The sequence below is a fragment of the Saccopteryx bilineata genome, chromosome 5 (genome assembly GCF_036850765.1).
Source record: "Saccopteryx bilineata isolate mSacBil1 chromosome 5, mSacBil1_pri_phased_curated, whole genome shotgun sequence".
In the NCBI taxonomy this organism is placed as follows: Eukaryota; Metazoa; Chordata; class Mammalia; order Chiroptera; family Emballonuridae; genus Saccopteryx; species Saccopteryx bilineata.
Genome location: NC_089494.1, coordinates 123,909,756 through 123,926,796, shown reverse-complemented (window position 1 = coordinate 123,926,796; position 17,041 = coordinate 123,909,756). Strand labels below are relative to the sequence as shown.

General features: G+C 39.2%; 1 protein-coding gene across 4 annotated transcripts in view; it reads right to left on the bottom strand.

Moving 5' to 3' along the window:
* Nucleotides 1–17,041, bottom strand: part of UGGT1 (UDP-glucose glycoprotein glucosyltransferase 1) — a 274,935-nt gene that overhangs the window by 33,739 nt on the left and 224,155 nt on the right. For all 4 annotated transcript variants that reach the window (XM_066232988.1, XM_066232987.1, XM_066232989.1 and 1 more), the window contains 5 exons: nucleotides 16,425–16,614; nucleotides 12,229–12,387; nucleotides 11,636–11,721; nucleotides 9,257–9,341; nucleotides 21–109 (listed from right to left, as the gene is read on the bottom strand). In XM_066232988.1, coding sequence (XP_066089085.1) covers nucleotides 21–109; nucleotides 9,257–9,341; nucleotides 11,636–11,721; nucleotides 12,229–12,387; nucleotides 16,425–16,614 — 609 coding nt within the window. The remainder of the gene's footprint in view (nucleotides 1–20; nucleotides 110–9,256; nucleotides 9,342–11,635; nucleotides 11,722–12,228; nucleotides 12,388–16,424; nucleotides 16,615–17,041) is intronic.

Below are 17,041 nucleotides of genomic sequence, written 5' to 3'. Positions count from 1 at the left end.
TCTTAATTATGACAATTTACCATTTGAAGGAGTCCCAAAATCCAGATTCATTGTCACTGGTTCCATCACTCAGCAAGTCTTCATTCACCATGTCTGCCTTCTTCTGAACCTGCAATCATACGTGATGAATCTTATTGTTCCTGTTCCGTTTAATAGGCATTAGACGTATTTTCACTGTGGTCATTACCAACAATAGGGACTTAATTCTCTTACAAGCCACACAGAGGCTAGATATACTCAACAGAAGTACTTTAATCATATTACATAAAACATTAAGTGAGAAGAAAGCAACCTCTTTTAATTAGGCAATTAACTTTTCAGTTTGAAAAATGGGCATAGTGATTACACTGGAGGCTCCTACTGACAGAGCCTTACCAAGAACCCTGCGCTGAGTGGGGATAGAGTGGGGATTTGCCAGCTCTTTGAGCCTCTTACTCTCCAGGCAGAGGCAGCGGCAACCTCATAGCTGGATCATCAGGCTACTAATTCAGGAAGGAGAGACTAGGAGAGAGGTTCCAGGAAAACGGACTCTCCCATTGTCGGAGCCTGCAAATGTTAACAAGCCCCGACTACCAACGAGACTGAAGCCTAATATATGACATCACCACACAGACTTATCAACTGCAAATCTCTACCTAAGTGTGCCACAGGGGCAGAGCCTGGGGTACAAAGCTACCAACCAGGAAGAGGGAGAGAAAAGAAAAAGGAAGAAGATAAGCTCTCAAAATCAAGAAAAATCCACAGACTTTATAACTTTTTCCACTTTTTTTTGTTTCCTTCATCTTCTTGTCTTTATTTTTGTTTCTTTATTTTTCTTCCACTTTGGTACTTTTATTCTCTGCTTGTCTTATTCTTTTCTCTTCATCTTAAACTACATTACCCGTAAGTGTTACATTTCCCATTTCTTTTCTTCTTCCTTTCTCTACATGAGGGTTATATTCCAAAACCCTTAACTTTCTTTTACTTTTTTTCTTTTTTTTCCTTTTCATTTTTTCCCTATTTCTTTCTTCTCCATCTCTCTTAGTTTCTTCTTTTCTCCTTTACTTTTCCTCTCATAAGATCCTCACTCACAAACAAATCATTTTATTTGAAACTCAACTTTTTCTTGTGGCATTTTGGGTGTCTTTTACTTTGCATTTTAACTCATTAGCATTCTCCCAAACCCCAGCTCTCCATTCTATCTAGTTTTTGTTCCACTTAATAAAATTTTTTTTCGTTTCCCTCTTATTCCTTTCATTATATCTCTCAGTCGACCATCATTTACAAGAAAATCATTTTATTCTTAATCCAAATTTTATACTTTCTTGCATTTTGTAGGTCCCTACCTCCTTTTTTGCCCCTTTATCACTTCTCCCCAACTCAGGCCCTCCATTATAGGTAGATTTTGTTCCATTTAGTACAATATAATTCACAGTTTTTCACAGTATTTTCTCAAAAAGGAAGAGAAAAAAAGGAAAAAAAGAAATAATAAATTTTTCTTTACTTTATATATTTTTTACTTTTTATTCTTTATTAACTTTCATTAGTGTTATTAACAAAACCACCCTCAGATGCCATTAAGAAAAAGGAAATCAAATATCATGGATACAAAAGACAGAGATGTAGCACAGATAGATGAGAAAAAATTGATGGGAAAAAATTAATAGATTGGAAACCTTAGAGTTAAATGACAGAGAATTTAAAATAGAAATCCTAAAAATACTCAGAGATACACAAGAAAATACAGAAAGGCAATTTAGGGAGCTCAAAAACAAACTCAATGAACAAAAAGAATATATTACCAAGGAAATTGAAACTATGAAAACATTTCAAACAGAGATGAAAAACTCAATTCATGAACTAAAAAACGAGGTAACAAGCTTAGCTAATAGAACAGGCCAGATAGAAGATAGAATTAGTGACATGGAAGACAAGAAACTTAAGGCACAACAGAGAGAAGAAGAGAGAGACTCAAAAATTTTTAAAAATGAGAACATTCTACAGGAATTGTCTTACTCCATCAAAAAGAATAACAAGAATAATAGGTATATCAGAAGGAGAAGAGAAAAATGGAATGGAGAACATATTCAAACAAATTATAGAAGAAAACTTCCAAAGCCTGTTGAAAGAACTAAAGTCTCAAATTCAGGAAGCAAACAGACAACTGAGTTTTCTTAACCCCAACAAACCCACTCCAAGGCAGATCATAATAAAACTGGCACAAACCAACAACAAAGATAAAATTCTCAAGGAAGCCAGAGAAAAGAAGAATATAACATATAAAGGAAGGCCTATTAGATTATCATTGGATTTCTCAGCAGAAACTCTACAACCTAGAAGAGAGTGGACCCCAATATTTAAAGTTCTGAAAGAGAGGAATGTCCAGCCAAGAATACTATACACATCAAACTCTCCTTCAAATACGAAAGACAAATAAAAACATTCACAGATACAGAAAAGATGAGGGAATTTATCATCAGAAAACCTCCACTTCAAGAAATACTAAAGGAGGTTTTCCAACCAGATATAAAGAACAAAACAAAACAAAACGACAAGTAAAAGCTCCACCAAGAACACAATAAAACCAAATTTAAACCGTGAAAACAAAAAAAAGGGGGGGGGAAGAGGACAAAGATTAACACTAGAAAAGGATGATGGAGTGCAGAAGCAATCATCAGATAGTGTACTACAATGAACATGGTAGGTACCTTTTTCATTACTTAATGGTAAACAACCCCGAAAAAACCACAGAAGCACATGACTTAAAAAAAGATAGTAAGAGAGGAAAGAGGTATGGATTACAACCAAACAAAAACAAATGAGAAGAATCAAACAAGATACAAACTAACAGAAAGCAATTTATAAAATGGCAATAGGGAACCCTCAAGTGTCAATAATTACACTAAATGTAAATGGATTAAACCCACCAATAAAAAGACACAGAGTAGCAGAATGGATTAAAAAAGAAAATCCAACTGTATACTGCCTACAAGAAACACGTCTAAGTAACAAGGATAAAAACAACTTCAAAGTGAAAGGCTGGAAAACAATCATTCAAGCAAGTAACATCCAAGCAAAAGCAGGTGTAGTAATACTCATATCTAATAATGCTGACTACAAGACAGCAAAGTACTCAGAGACAAAAATGGTCATTTCATAATGATTAAATGGACACTGAATCAAGAAGACATAACGAATCTTAATATATATGCACCAAACCAAGCAGCACTAAAATATATAATACAGCTACTGACTGACCTAAAAACAAAAACTGACAAAAATACAATCATACTTGGAGACCTCAATACAATGCTGATGGCTCTAGGTCATTCATCCAAACAGAAAATCAATAGATACTGGCCTTAAACGAAACACTAGAGCAATTGGATACGATAGACATCTACAGGACATTTCATCCCAAAGCGACAGAGTATACATTTTTCTCTAGTGTACATGGAATATTCTCAAGAACTGATCATATGGTGGGCCACAAAAGTAACATCCGCAAATTCAGAAAAATTGAAATTTTACCAAGTGTATTTTCTGATCATAAAGCCTTGAAACTAGAATTCAACTGCAAAAAAGAGGGAAAACCACAAAAATGTGGAAACTAAACAACATACTTTTAAAAAATGAATGGGTCAAAAAGGAAATAAGCGCAGAGATCAAAAGATATATATAGACAAATGACAATGACAATACGACATATCAGAATCTCTGGGATGCAGCAAAAGCAGTAATAAGAAGGAAGTTCATATCACTTCAGGCCTATATAAACAAACAAGAGAGAGCCCAAGTGAACCACTTAACTTCACACCTTAAGGAACTAGAAAAAGAAGAACAAAGACAACCCAAAACCAGCCGAAGAAAGAAAATAATAAAAATCAGAGCAGAAATAAATGAAATGGAGAACAGAAAAACTATAGAAAAAATTAATAAAACAAAGAGCTGGTTCTTTGAAAAGATCAGCAAAATTGACAAACCCTTGGCAAGCCTCACCAAGGAAAAAAGAGAAAGGACTCATAAACAAAATCCAAAATGAAAGAGGAGAAATCACCACAGACATCACAGATATACAAAGAATTATTGTAGAATACGACGAAAAACTATATGCCACCAAAATTCAACAATCTAGAAGAAATGGATAAATTCCTAGAACAATACAACATTCCTAGACTGAGTCATGAAGAAGCAGAAAGCCTAAACAGACCAATTAGCAGGGAGGAAATCTGCTTCTCTACCCCTTCCCCTCTCCTTCTTCTATGTCTCTCTCTCCTCCTCCCGCAGCCAAAGCTCCATTGTAGCAAAGTTGGCCGGGCGCTGAGGATGGCTCTGTGGCCTCTGCCTCAGGTGCTAGAATGGCTCTGGTTGCAACAGAGCTACGCCCCAGATGGGCAGAGCATCACCCCCTGGTGGGCGTACCGGGTGGATCCTGGTTGGGCACATACAGGAGACTGTCTGATTGCCTCCCCGTTTCCAACTTCAGAAAAATACAAAAAAAAAAACAAACTATTAAAAACCTCCCCAAAAATAAAAGTCCAGGCCCAGACTTGGTTCCTATTCTACTCAAAGTCTTCCAAAAAATTGAAGAAGCAATACTTCCAAACACATTTTATGAGGCCAACATAACCCTCATACCGAAACCTGGCAAGGACAACACAAAAAAAGAACACTACAGACCAATATCTCCAATGAATACAGATGCTAAAATACTAAACTAAATACTAGCAAATCAAATACAACAATATATTAAAAAAATAATACATTATGTTCAAGTGGGAGTCATCCCAGAATCTCAAGGATGGTGCAACATATGAAAAACGGTTAACGTAACACACCATATCAACAAAACAAAGAACAAAAACCACATGATCTTATCAATAGATGCAGAAAAGGCATTCGATAAAACACAACACAACTTTATGTTTAAAACACTCTACAAAATGGGTATAGAAGGAAAATATTTCAACACGATAAAGGCCATATATGATAAACCATCAGCTAATATATTAAATGGCATAAAATTGAGGACTTTCCCCCTTAAAATGGGAACAAGACAGGGTTGTCCACTCTCCACACTCTTATTTAATGTGGTGCTAGAAGCTCTAGCTCAAGCAATCAGACAAGATAAAGAAATAAAAGGCATCTATATCGGAAAAGAAGAAATAAAGGTTTCACTTTTTGCAATGATATGATCCTAATACATCGAAAACCCCAAAGACTCCACAAAAAGATTACTAGAAACAATAAACCAATACAGTAAGGTCGCAGGATACAAAATTAATATACAAAAGTCCATAGCATTTCTATAGGCCAACAACAAAACATTAGAAAACATGCAATCATGAAGGGGAAAAAAAATAATCCCCTTCAGGATTGCAATAAAAAAAATAAAATATCTAAGAATAAATATGACAAAGAATATAAAGGATAATATTCTTTAATATTAAAAGAATAAAAACTATATAATAAAAACTACAAAGCATTATTAAGGGAAATTCAAAAAGATACAATGAAATGGAAAATATTCCCTGTTCTTGGATAGGAAAAATAAATATAATCAAAATGACCATATTACCCATAGCAATATACAAATTTAATGCAATTCCCATCAAAATTCCAAAGACTTTTTTTTTTTTTTTTTTTTTGTATTTTTTCTTAAGCTGGAAACGGGGAGAGACAGTCAGACAGACTCCCGCATGCGTCCGACCGGGATCCACCCGGCACGCCCACCAGGGGCGACGCTCTGCCCACCAGGGGGCGATACTCTGCCCCTCCGGGGCATCGCTCTGCCGCGACCAGAGCCACTCTAGCGCCTGGGGCAGAGGCCAAGGAGCCATCCCCAGCGCCCGGGCCATCTTTGCTCCGATGGAGCCTTGGCTGCGGGAGGGGAAGAGAGAGACAGAGAGGAAGGGGAGGGTGGAGAAGCAAATGGGCGCTTCTCCTATGTGCCCTGGCCGGGAATCGAACCCAGGTCCCCCGCACGCCAGGCCGACGCTCTACCGCTGAGCCAACTGGCCAGGGCCCAGAGACGTTTTTTTAAAGAAATGGAAAAAAAAAATCATCAGATTTATATAGAACTATAAATAACCCCAAATAGCCAAAGCAATCCTAAAGAAAAAGAACAAAGCTAGGGGCATTACAATACCTGACTTCAAATTATACTATATATTATAGAGCCATGACAATCAAAACAGCATGGTATTGGCAGAAAAATAGCCACTCAGACCAATGGAACTGAATAGAAAGTCCAGAAATAAAACCACATATATGTGGTCAAATAATTTTCGATAAAGCCTGACCTGTGGTGGCGCAGTGAATAAAGCGTCGACCTGGAAATGCTGAGGTCGCTGGTTCGAAACCCTGGGCTTGCCTGGTCAAGGCACATATGGGAGTTGATGCTTCCAGCTCCTCCCCCCTTCTCTCTCTCTGTCTCTCTCTCCTCTCTTTCCTCTCTCTCCCTCTCTGTCTCTGTCTCTCCCTCCCTTTCTCTCTTTCTCTCTCTCCTCTCTAAAAAAATGAATAAATAAAATAAAAATTAAAAAAAAATTTCGATAAAGGGGCCAACAACACACAATGGAGAAAAGAAAGCCTCTTCAACAAATGGTGCTGGGAAAACTGGAAAGCCACATGCAAAAGAATGAAACTCGACTACATTTTGTCCCCTTGTATTAAAATTAATTCAAAATGTATCAGAGAGGCCCTGGCCAGTTGGCTCAGTGGTAGAGCGACGGCCTGGCGTGTGGAAGTCCCGGGTTTGATTCCCAGCCAGGGCACACAGGAGAGGCGCCCATCTGCTTCTCCACCCCTCCCCCTCTCCTTCCTCTCTGTCTCTCTCTTCCCCTCCCGCAGCCGAAGCTCCATTGGAGCAAAAGATGGCCCAGGAGCTAGAGTGGCTCTGGTCGCGACAGAGCGACGCCCCACATGGGCAGAGCATCGCCCCCTGGTGGGCGTGCCAGGTGGATCCCGGTCGGGCGCATGCGGGAATCTGTCTGACTGCCTCCCGTTTCCAGCTTCAGAAAAGTACAAAAAAACAAAACAAAACAAAACAAAAAAACAAAAATGGATCAGAGACCTAAATATAAGACCCGAAACAATAAAGTACATAGAAGAAAACACAGGTACTAAACTCATGGACCTTGTTTTAAAGAGCATTTTATGAATTTGACTCCAAAGGCAAGACAAGTGAAGGCAAAGATAAATGAATGGGACCTACATTAGACTAAGAAGTTTTTGCACAGCAAGAGAAACTGACAACAAAATAAACAGACATCCAACTAAATGGGAAATGATATTTTCAAACAATAGCTCAGATAACGGCCTAATATCCAAAATATACAAAGAACTCATAAAACTCAACAACAAACCAACAAACAATCCAATAAAAAAATGGGAAGAGGACATGAACAGACACTTCTCCCAGGAAGAAATACAAATGGCCAACAGATATATAAAAAGATGCTCATCTTCATTAGTTATTAGAGAAATGCAAATCAAAACTACAATGAGATACCACCTCATACCTGTTAGAGTAACTATTATCAACAAGACAAGTAATAGCAAGTGTTGGAAAGGTTGTGGAGAAAAGGGAACTCTCATCTACTGTTGGTGGGAATGTAAAGTAATACAACCATTATGGAAGAAAGTATGGTTGTTCCTCAGAAACCTAAAAATAGAACTACTATATGAGCTAGCAATCCCTCTACTGGGTATATACCCCCAAAACTCAGAAACATTGATATGTAAAGACACATGTAGCCCCCATGTTCATCGCAGCATTATTCACAGTGGCCAAGACACGGAAACAACCAAAAGCCCTTCAATAGATGACTGGATAAAGAAGATGTGGTACATATACACTATAGAATACTACTCAGCCATAAGAAATGATGACATCGGATCACTTATAACAAAATGAATGGATCTTGATAACATTATATGGAGTGAAATAAGTAAATCAGAAAAAACTAAGAACTGCATGATGCCGTACATAGGTGGGACATAAAAACGAGACTAAGAGACATGGACAAGAGTGTGGTGGTTATGGGGTCGGGGGGGGGGGGCAGGGAGGGAGAGGGGAAGGGGAAGGGGAAGGGGAGGGGCACAAAGGAAACCAGATAGAAGGTGACGGAAGAAAATCTGACTTTGGGTGATGGGTATGCAACATAACTAAATGACAGGATAGCCTGGAGATGGTTTCCTTGAACATACATACCCTGATTTATTGATGTCACTCCATTAAAATTAATAACAATTTATAAAAAACAGAAAAGAAAAATGGGCATAGAACCTCAAACAACTGTGTAGATAATACAGTCTGAATACAAATACAAGTATGAGTCACCTAGCTAACAGCTAGTTACAAGTGCGGCCAGCATGAATTCTATTAGGAAGAAGCCATGTCACGGCATGGCTTTCCGTAGGAATTTACTACACTGAGCCCTGGTCCACAGTGCTGGGATCATTTGTTCAACCCAGACACATGTGGCCTGCTTTAAATTTTACCATGTGTAAGAACCGTGGGTCAGCTGTTGGCCACCACAATAAAGTGAATTGTAATCTTTTTGCTGGGGCCTTGCCTTCAATTTGTAAAAAACATAACGTCTGTGAAGCTTGATAAAGCAAAGTGTAGTAAAACAAGGGGTGCTTGTATTCACCCCATAATACCTTTTGAATTTAAGGCACTAGGAACTTTAAAATTCTGAGAATAGAAAGAAGTGAGAAGAAATTACATGAGTTAATGATTATAACTGTTGTCAAAATTTTCACTGACATTCTTCCCAATTTTCTGAGAATAAAGTCATCAATAATAATGTACATTGTGGCTACATAAAACCACTACCTATGAGAACATCTCACCTAACATAAGACTTGTACTGTTTGTTGAGATTGCCCCAAAGCTAGACTCTCTCAGATGAAGAAAGCCACACACACACATTTAGGAAAGACATTTTGCATTTAAAACAGCGTTCCTATAAACACCACAGTGAAATTCCAAAGACCTCTTTTTCTTTCCCCCTCAGCTTTACTGAGACATAACTGAAAAATAACATTGTATAAAGTTAAGATACACAGTAGGATGAGTTTGTATATATATATGTATTGTGAGATGATTACCACAAATAAAGCATTATTACTGGAGTTAATACATCCATCAACTCATGAAGTTTGCCACTGTTTTCAAAATACACATTTTTAGACAAGAGCTACCGAATACCAGAATACTGCTACTTTTACCAACTATAAAGGAGTGGCTGTGTTAATACAGCAAGCTCACCTTCACTTTGATGATTTTGCTCTTAAAGTTACTAAGGACAACAACAACTTCACCTGCCTCAGAGGGAGAGTCTGTCCCGTCATGGCTGAGAAAGAAAAGGGAGACAGTAAAACGGACATTACAAATCACAGCTCTTAAATGCAGCAAATGCTCTAACATCAACCCACCATGCCTGCCCATCATTTTATCATAAAGAAGTTTTTCATAAAATATTTTTTCACTTCAGGGTACACAGAAGCATTTGTCAAAATCTCTATCCTTCGAAAGGGGGGAGGGCACTGTGGGGAGGGGGCAAGGGAGATGTTGAGGGGAATACGGGGGAGGGAAGATGCATTTGGGGCGACATTAGAATCTATGTAAACACAATCAATTAAAATTTAAAAAAATCTCTATCCTTGAGCCTGACTTGTAGTGGCACAATGGATAAAGTGTTGACCTGGAATGCTGAGGTCACTGGTTCAAAACTCTGGGCTTGGTTGATCAAGGCACATATAGAAGTTGATGCTTCCTGCTCCTCCCCCCTTCTCTCTCTCTCTCTCTTCTCTCTAAAAAGAATAAACTCTTAAAAAAAATCTCTATCCTTTAAACATTTAGCACTCCAGTAAGTCAGAGCCTCAACTTCCTTTGAGTCCTGACAACCTGCTATGGGATAAACAAGGGCCGCCTGGCCCAGACACCAGAAAGAAATGGCAGCAGCTGCACACATCATCCCTCGAGCTACAGCCTGGCTCTGCCAGGTCCTGCTATGACCTGGGCACTAGCAGCACCAACTCTGGGACTCACTGGAAGCTGTGGAACCCCTTTTGGAGGCCTTGAACATGCAGAGGAAAAGCCGGGCCCTCGGGGCAAAGGAGGTGCCACATCAGAGAATATCTGGAGCACCCTGCATTGGTCATTGTCTGTTGGGCCAGAGCAAGATCGGTGCAGCCAATGCCCAGAATCTGTGCACCTTCTTAGCTATGTCTGGCCTGCCCCAGGGACAGTATGACGGGCTACCCTGTAAATGTCTGCCTGGAGACATTGCTCTGCTCATGACTCCTTCGTCCAAAAAAGACTGGGCTGATGACCAAAGGTGCTTTGACCTCTCAGGAGTGGCCTCGATGCAGGGAAGGTAGTCTGTCTTGTAGTTTTTACGTAACTGGGGAGTGAGCTGTGCTGTCTTGAGGCCCTGGGTAACTCAGGCTGCAGGTCCAGGTCTGCAGTCCTGCTCATCATAAGATATCTTGGGGCTGTTCTGTGGGTAGGACCCAGAGATATAGGGTAGCTGCTGTCATCAGCTGTCATTTCTGATAGGATCTACCACATGAGCAATGCCTGTTCTTTCCCTGTCTTTTACTGCAAACTGGTAACACACAGCTTCCTTGCACAGCTGTATGTGGGGAGGTTCTTCCACCATGCACCTCCATAATGTCTATATCTAGGATAGGATGTGTCAGCAGTTGGTCTGTTTGATTTAAATGTTGATTTGCCTCAACAGAGCTGAGTTCGGTAGGGTGCTCATGGTTCTGCCATTCGCAGACCTTTCCTGACTGCCACTTGACTCCCCTGAGCATGCTGCTGCATGAAGTAATGCTGGCATCACAACCTCAGGATCTTCCAGAGCTGCCAGGGTCAACTGCTACTGGAGTGTCTGGGTGTTGGGTAGAAGGAAAGCTCATTTGTGCAATGAGCCTAAAAGGGGCAAGATGGGATCAGATCAAGGGCTCTGTTCTGGGGTCTCTGTGGGAGGACAGAGCAGTGGGAGAGGGATGTGGTGAGCACAACAGTCCCCCCTCCTCTCACAGAAGTTGAGCTAACTCTTCTACAAAATTGGTTCAGAAATTGCTGTCTTGTCAAATTCCTAGCAAAAAGGAGTTCAGCATTATCTTAAGCTTTTTCTGTACTTCTTGAAATGTTTCTATGGATAGCATCAAAAAATCCCCTTCCCCGACAGCACTCTGGTTTGGTGAAGATGGAGGGAAGATGAAGGAGTAGCCTGGATTCTTCTCCATGGTCCTGTGTAGGAGCTACACTCACCGCTAGAATGATCATGGAGCCTCTTGTCTTGCCTTTAGTAGCTAATGAACACAGACTTGTTTAAAAAACTATAATGCCTTAAAAATAAAACTAAAATATTTGTATAAAGAATAAATGGAACTGGCATGAGTCTAAAAAAAAGTGATACCTGACCATACTTATTAGTGTTAGATAGCATTACTATCCAATTATACCCAGATAATTCTTCCATGTTTAATTTCCTGGAAAAGCACTGTTCTCATTATACATATGAATATAAATTAAATTCTTTTTCCTTGGCTCACTGCCAGTGTAATGTTCAATCTGAGCTGATGTTCAGAGCAAAGTGCTCTGAAGAAATGTACCTGCATCACTTATTCCTACCTGTATATCCTATAAATATCTTCAGAGCGTCCCTTCCTTAGTCGGAGAATCCAAGCTCCTGGGTTGGCCTTTAACTGAAAGTAACCCTAGGACAAAAAGAAAAGATAAACTTTAGTTCTCTCTGAAACATTAAAATGCTGTTTCTGAGAGAGTTAACTCTTTTTTAAACTATCAGTTGCCTATATTTTAAATAAGATAGCACATCAGTGCAACTCAAAAAAACCATCTACATATTAGAAATGCCAGCAAAATACCAGCCAGCCAAACCAGGAAGCCAGCCCTTTAGCTGTAAAGAATTGTGATGTGTGAGTAAGCTGCATGCCTCCAACAAAAGAAAAAGAGCTGTCAGCTCACACGCAGTGTGTTTTCAGGGGCCAATTTGGTTCAGAGCAGATTTTATCATGTTTTTATTTACAGTGACATGTAATTACAATCTATAAATTTAACTAAACTTAGGATTTTTATATTGACCAAATTTAGTTAATCATGAATTTTAATCTCATTCATGTTCAGAATGCTAATTGCTCCATCATAAACTGCAGTGCCCAAATTCACATGACTCAGTATCACCATCAGGAGCACTGATTACTTACCAGGTTGGCCATAACAATGGTATCCACAATGACCAGGTTGGCTGAAGTTCCTAGTGTGAACTGCAGTCCTCGTGGAGGCTGGCCTGTGGTGATATCATAGCAGTGACCTTCAAGTAAAAGGTACTCCAGCTCATACTCAGCAGCCACTATGCCGTCTACCTGCAATGTCATATTAAATCACTTGAAGACTACTTAGCAACAAGAACAAACTACATGCAACAATATAGATGAATCTGAAATGCATGTGCTAACTGAACAAAGCCAGACATAACAGATGACATACCGTATTGTCACATCTATAAGAAATTTTTAAAAAGGGCAAAACTAACAAAGTCGATCAGCAGTGGCCTGGGGCCAGGAGTAGGGGAAGGACATTGGCTGCAAAGGGGCACAGGTGAGTTGAGGGAGAATGGAATTCTCTGTAACTTGATTGTGTTTATGGTTAAAAACAGCACACAATTTTTAAGACACAAGTGGGTTGAAAAGAAAGTAAAAAAAGACCTAAAAACAATAAGGAGGTTACTCCAAAAGTACAGATGAGAAGATAAGATTCTAATCTAGAAAGGTAGCATAGGGAAAAGCATATAAAATAAACTGCCAGAAAAAAGACAATCCTACAAGGATCAGTTTACAAGAGAAAACAGAGAGGTGATGAGAAAAATCCCAAGAAACATCAGAGAAAAATGCTGTTCTAAATGCAATGTCCAAAATGCACCAAAGGCTCCCTACGGGCATAGAACCATTCATGCTCTACACCACCTGGTGAAGGTGTCACTGAGTCCTTGTAGAAATGTAACTGCAATGTCTTGGGGCAGCTTGGATTTAGCTAATTAGTTTCTATCCAAGGACTGGCTTGTCACTGTGGAATGGAGAGAAACTAGAGAAAGCCTGAAGGACAGCAGCAGAGCTCTGAAGATAGAGAAGAAACCCTGCTTGCATCTGAGCCTGCACTTCCTCTCGGTGCTCTGTAGTGCTCTTTGTGGCTATTTTATAATCTCTTCAACAAGTTGGTTCTTCGAGAGCAAAGACTGTATCTTCTGTTTCTTAAGAATATGGTGGATAGGATTGGGGTGGAGAAGAAGGCAAGTGTGTATTCACACATTCTTCCCTAACTTAGGACCTAAAATATCCTTCTTAAAGAAATTAGAGCTGTTTAAGCTAATAGTGGGGAAAAAAAGACAAAAATCTTTTTAAGTTCCTGGTATCCCAATTCCCAAGAAAACAGAACCAGGAAACAGGCTCCAATTGTAGTAGGAAATACTGAAGGTAGACACAGACAAATGTCTTACAAAGGAAGGAGACTCTGAGAAACTTTACTTCTTGAAAGTAAAGACTGTGTCTTTTCATATTTTGGCTGAAACACTGAGCCAGGTACAGAGAGTAAGGGCTGTGAAGGGCATCAGGAAAATTATATTGCTGACGCTTGATCTCTGAAAGCAGATTAGGGAAAAGAACCACTTACTTCAGAGACTCAAAATACAATTACTTGGAAATAAACAAAATAAAGAACAAAAAAATAGAGAAATATCAATGAACCCAAAATCTGGTTATTTAAAAATATCAACAAATTGACAAACTTTTAGCTAGAATGACTCAGAGAAAAAGAAGAGCCAGCTTACTGAAATCAGCAAGAGGACAAGAGACTTCTCTGTTAAAAGGGTCATAAGAAAATGTCATCAATAACTGTATAACAAACAGATGACCTAGGTTGGATGAATAATTCCTAAGATACAAAAGCTCCAGAAACTGACATGATGAAACAGAAAATCTAAACTGACCTTTAACAAGAGATTGAATTTAAACAATGCATAAATTTTCCAATTAAGCAAGAAAATTAAACAAAAGACATCCAGTCTAGAAAGAAGGAAATAAAAAATACCTCTATTTGCAGAAAATATGATCTTGTATAGGCTTGCATACACTAAGAACTACAAGATGTTGTTGAAAGGAATGAAAGACCTAAGTAACTGGAAAGACAGTCCATATTCATGGACCAGAACTCTATATTGTTAAGATGGCAAATCTTCAACTCTAGGGATTTAATACATTCCCTATCAAAATCCCAGCAGCCCTTTCTACAGATAGTAACAAGCTGATTTCAAAAGGCCAAGGACCCAGGATAGCCAAAATGATCTTGGAAAAGAAAAATAAGCCTGACTGGTGGTGGTTCAGTGGATAAAGTGTCAACCTAGGACACTGAAGACCCAGGTTTGAAACCCTGAGGTTGATAGTTTGAGCGTGGGGTCACTAGCTTGAACAAAAGATCATTGACATAACCCCAAGGTCACTGGCTTGAGGACAAAGTCACTGTTTGGCTTGAACCTCCCAGTCAAGAAACATATGGGAAGCAATCGATGAACAACTAAAGTGACACAACTACAAGCTGATGCTTCTCATCTCTCTCCATTCTTCTCTCTCTCAAAGAAAAACCACAAAAACCTCAAACATACCCATTTTCAAACACATTACAAAGCTATAGTAAATAAGACTGTGTGGTACTTACTGGCTTAAGGACAGACACACAGATCAATGGAATAGAACTGAGAGTCTATTAAACCTTCATATTTAGGATTAACTGATCTTCAATAAAAGTGCCAAGACCATTCGATGGGGCGAGACAGTCTTTTCAACACATTGTGTTGAAACAACTGGATATACACTCTAATAATAGAGCTAACATCTGCACACCACAGAAAAATTAACTCAAAATGAATCAAAGACCTGTAAGAGTTTAAAACTTTGAAAGTCTTAGAAGAAAACATAGAAGCAAATCTTTGTGATCTGGGTTTAAAGAATGGTTTGTTAGGTAGAACATCAAAAGCACATACAACAAAAGAAAAAAATAGGTAAATCAGACTTCATCAAATTTGGAACATTTGTGCTTCAAAGGATATTAGCCAGGGAAGTGAAAAGACAGCCATGGAATGAAAAATACTTTTTTGCCAATTATATTTGATAAAGGAGTTGTATCCTGACTATATAAAGAACTCTTAAAATTCAACAAAAAGACAAGCAATTTTTTTAAAAAAGACAAATGATTAGAATAAACATTTCTCTGAAGATGATAAACAAATGGCCAACAAACACACAAAAAAATGTCACTGGATCAGGAATGGAAAATGGTAGTCACTTTGGAAAATGGCTCAGCAATCCCTCAAAACATATCATATGATATAGCAGTTCCACTCCTAAGTATACACTCTTAAGAGAAATAAAAGTACATCTAGCAAAACTTGTACATGAATGTCCATAGCAGCATTAATCATAATAGCCAAAAGATAGAAACAACCTAACTGTCTATCAATGAATGGGTAAATGATATATTATGTCCATATGATGGAATATCATAGGGTAATAAAAAGGAATTAAGTACTAATACATGCTGCAACAAAGATGAATTTTGAAAATAATTTAAGGGAAAGGAGGCAGTAATAGCCTGACCAGGCGGTGGCACAGTGGATAGAGCGTAGGACTGGGATTCAGAGGACCCAGCTCTGAAACCCCAAGGTCACCAGCTTGAGCGAGGGGTTGCTTGAACGTGGGATCATAGACAAGACCCCATGGTCGCTGACTTGAGCCCAAAGGTCGCTGGCTTGAGCAAGGGGTCACCCGCTCTGCTGTAGCCCCCCTCCCCATCAAAGCACACATGAGAAAGCAATAAATGAACAACTAGTAAGACTAAAGAGATGTAATGAAGAATTGATGCTTCTCATCTCTCTCCCTTCCTGCCCATCTATTCCTATCTGTCACTCTCAGTCTCTGTCACACACACACAAAAAGAAAGAAGGCAGTCATAAAAATATGATTCCATTTAGATGAAATGTCAGAACAGGCAAATCTATAGAGAACAGAAAGTAGATTAGTGGTGGCCAGGAGGAACGGAGAGTGATTGCTAACGGGTACGAAGTTTCTTTAAGGGGTGACAGAAACATTCTAAAATTAGGACAGTGATGATTGGCTGCACAAATCTGAATATATTAAAACTAGTGAACTGTACATTTTAAGAGGGTGAATTTTATAGTATGAAAATTAGATCTAAATAACGCTGTTATTTTTAAAAATATAATTATGCCTGAATATTGATGTCTCAAAGGCCTGCCTAGGCTGTGACCCAGTCTACCTCAGGCAGAGGCCATCAGCACATCTAAGGCAGGTTCTACATGTGACTAGCTACTTGGAAGCAATGTTATTCTTACCTCTTCTAAGTAAATATTGTCCAGATCATACGGCGTTCTGACAGACTCTACCATCCAACTCTCAGGGGTATACAAGTTCAGAGTGAACAGAGGAGACTGTGGCATATCCAAAAATTTGGCTATTGGACCCTTTGCAAAACTATTGTCTGAAGTGAAAGAAATCTCTGGTTCTAAGACATAACGGTAGAAGCTGAAATTAAAAAGAAAAACGTTAGTTTTTTAAAAAATACAACCACAGTACTTGAGATCACAGTTAAACAACTGGCTTGTAACAAACCAAATCTGGAAGAGTTTCCTACCAGGTTGGGCAAGTGTTTCCAAAACTGTCTGACAACTTAACTAAACCTCCTGTGGTGGTTGCAGATACAAGAGAGGAGTCCGAGGGACAGGACTGAGAGGGAGGTCACCTGTCCTAAACTGTTGTGCTATTTGCTGCTGGGGTCATAGGCGTTTCCTGAGTGTCTGCCTCTCTTTAGTGAGAAAAGGTAATTTTTCTCTTACAAAGGTCTAAATCAGGGGTCCCCAAACTTTTTACACAGGGGCCAGTTCACTGTCCCTCAGACTGTTGGAGGGCCGCCACATACAGTGCTCCTCTCACTGACCACCAATGAAAGAGG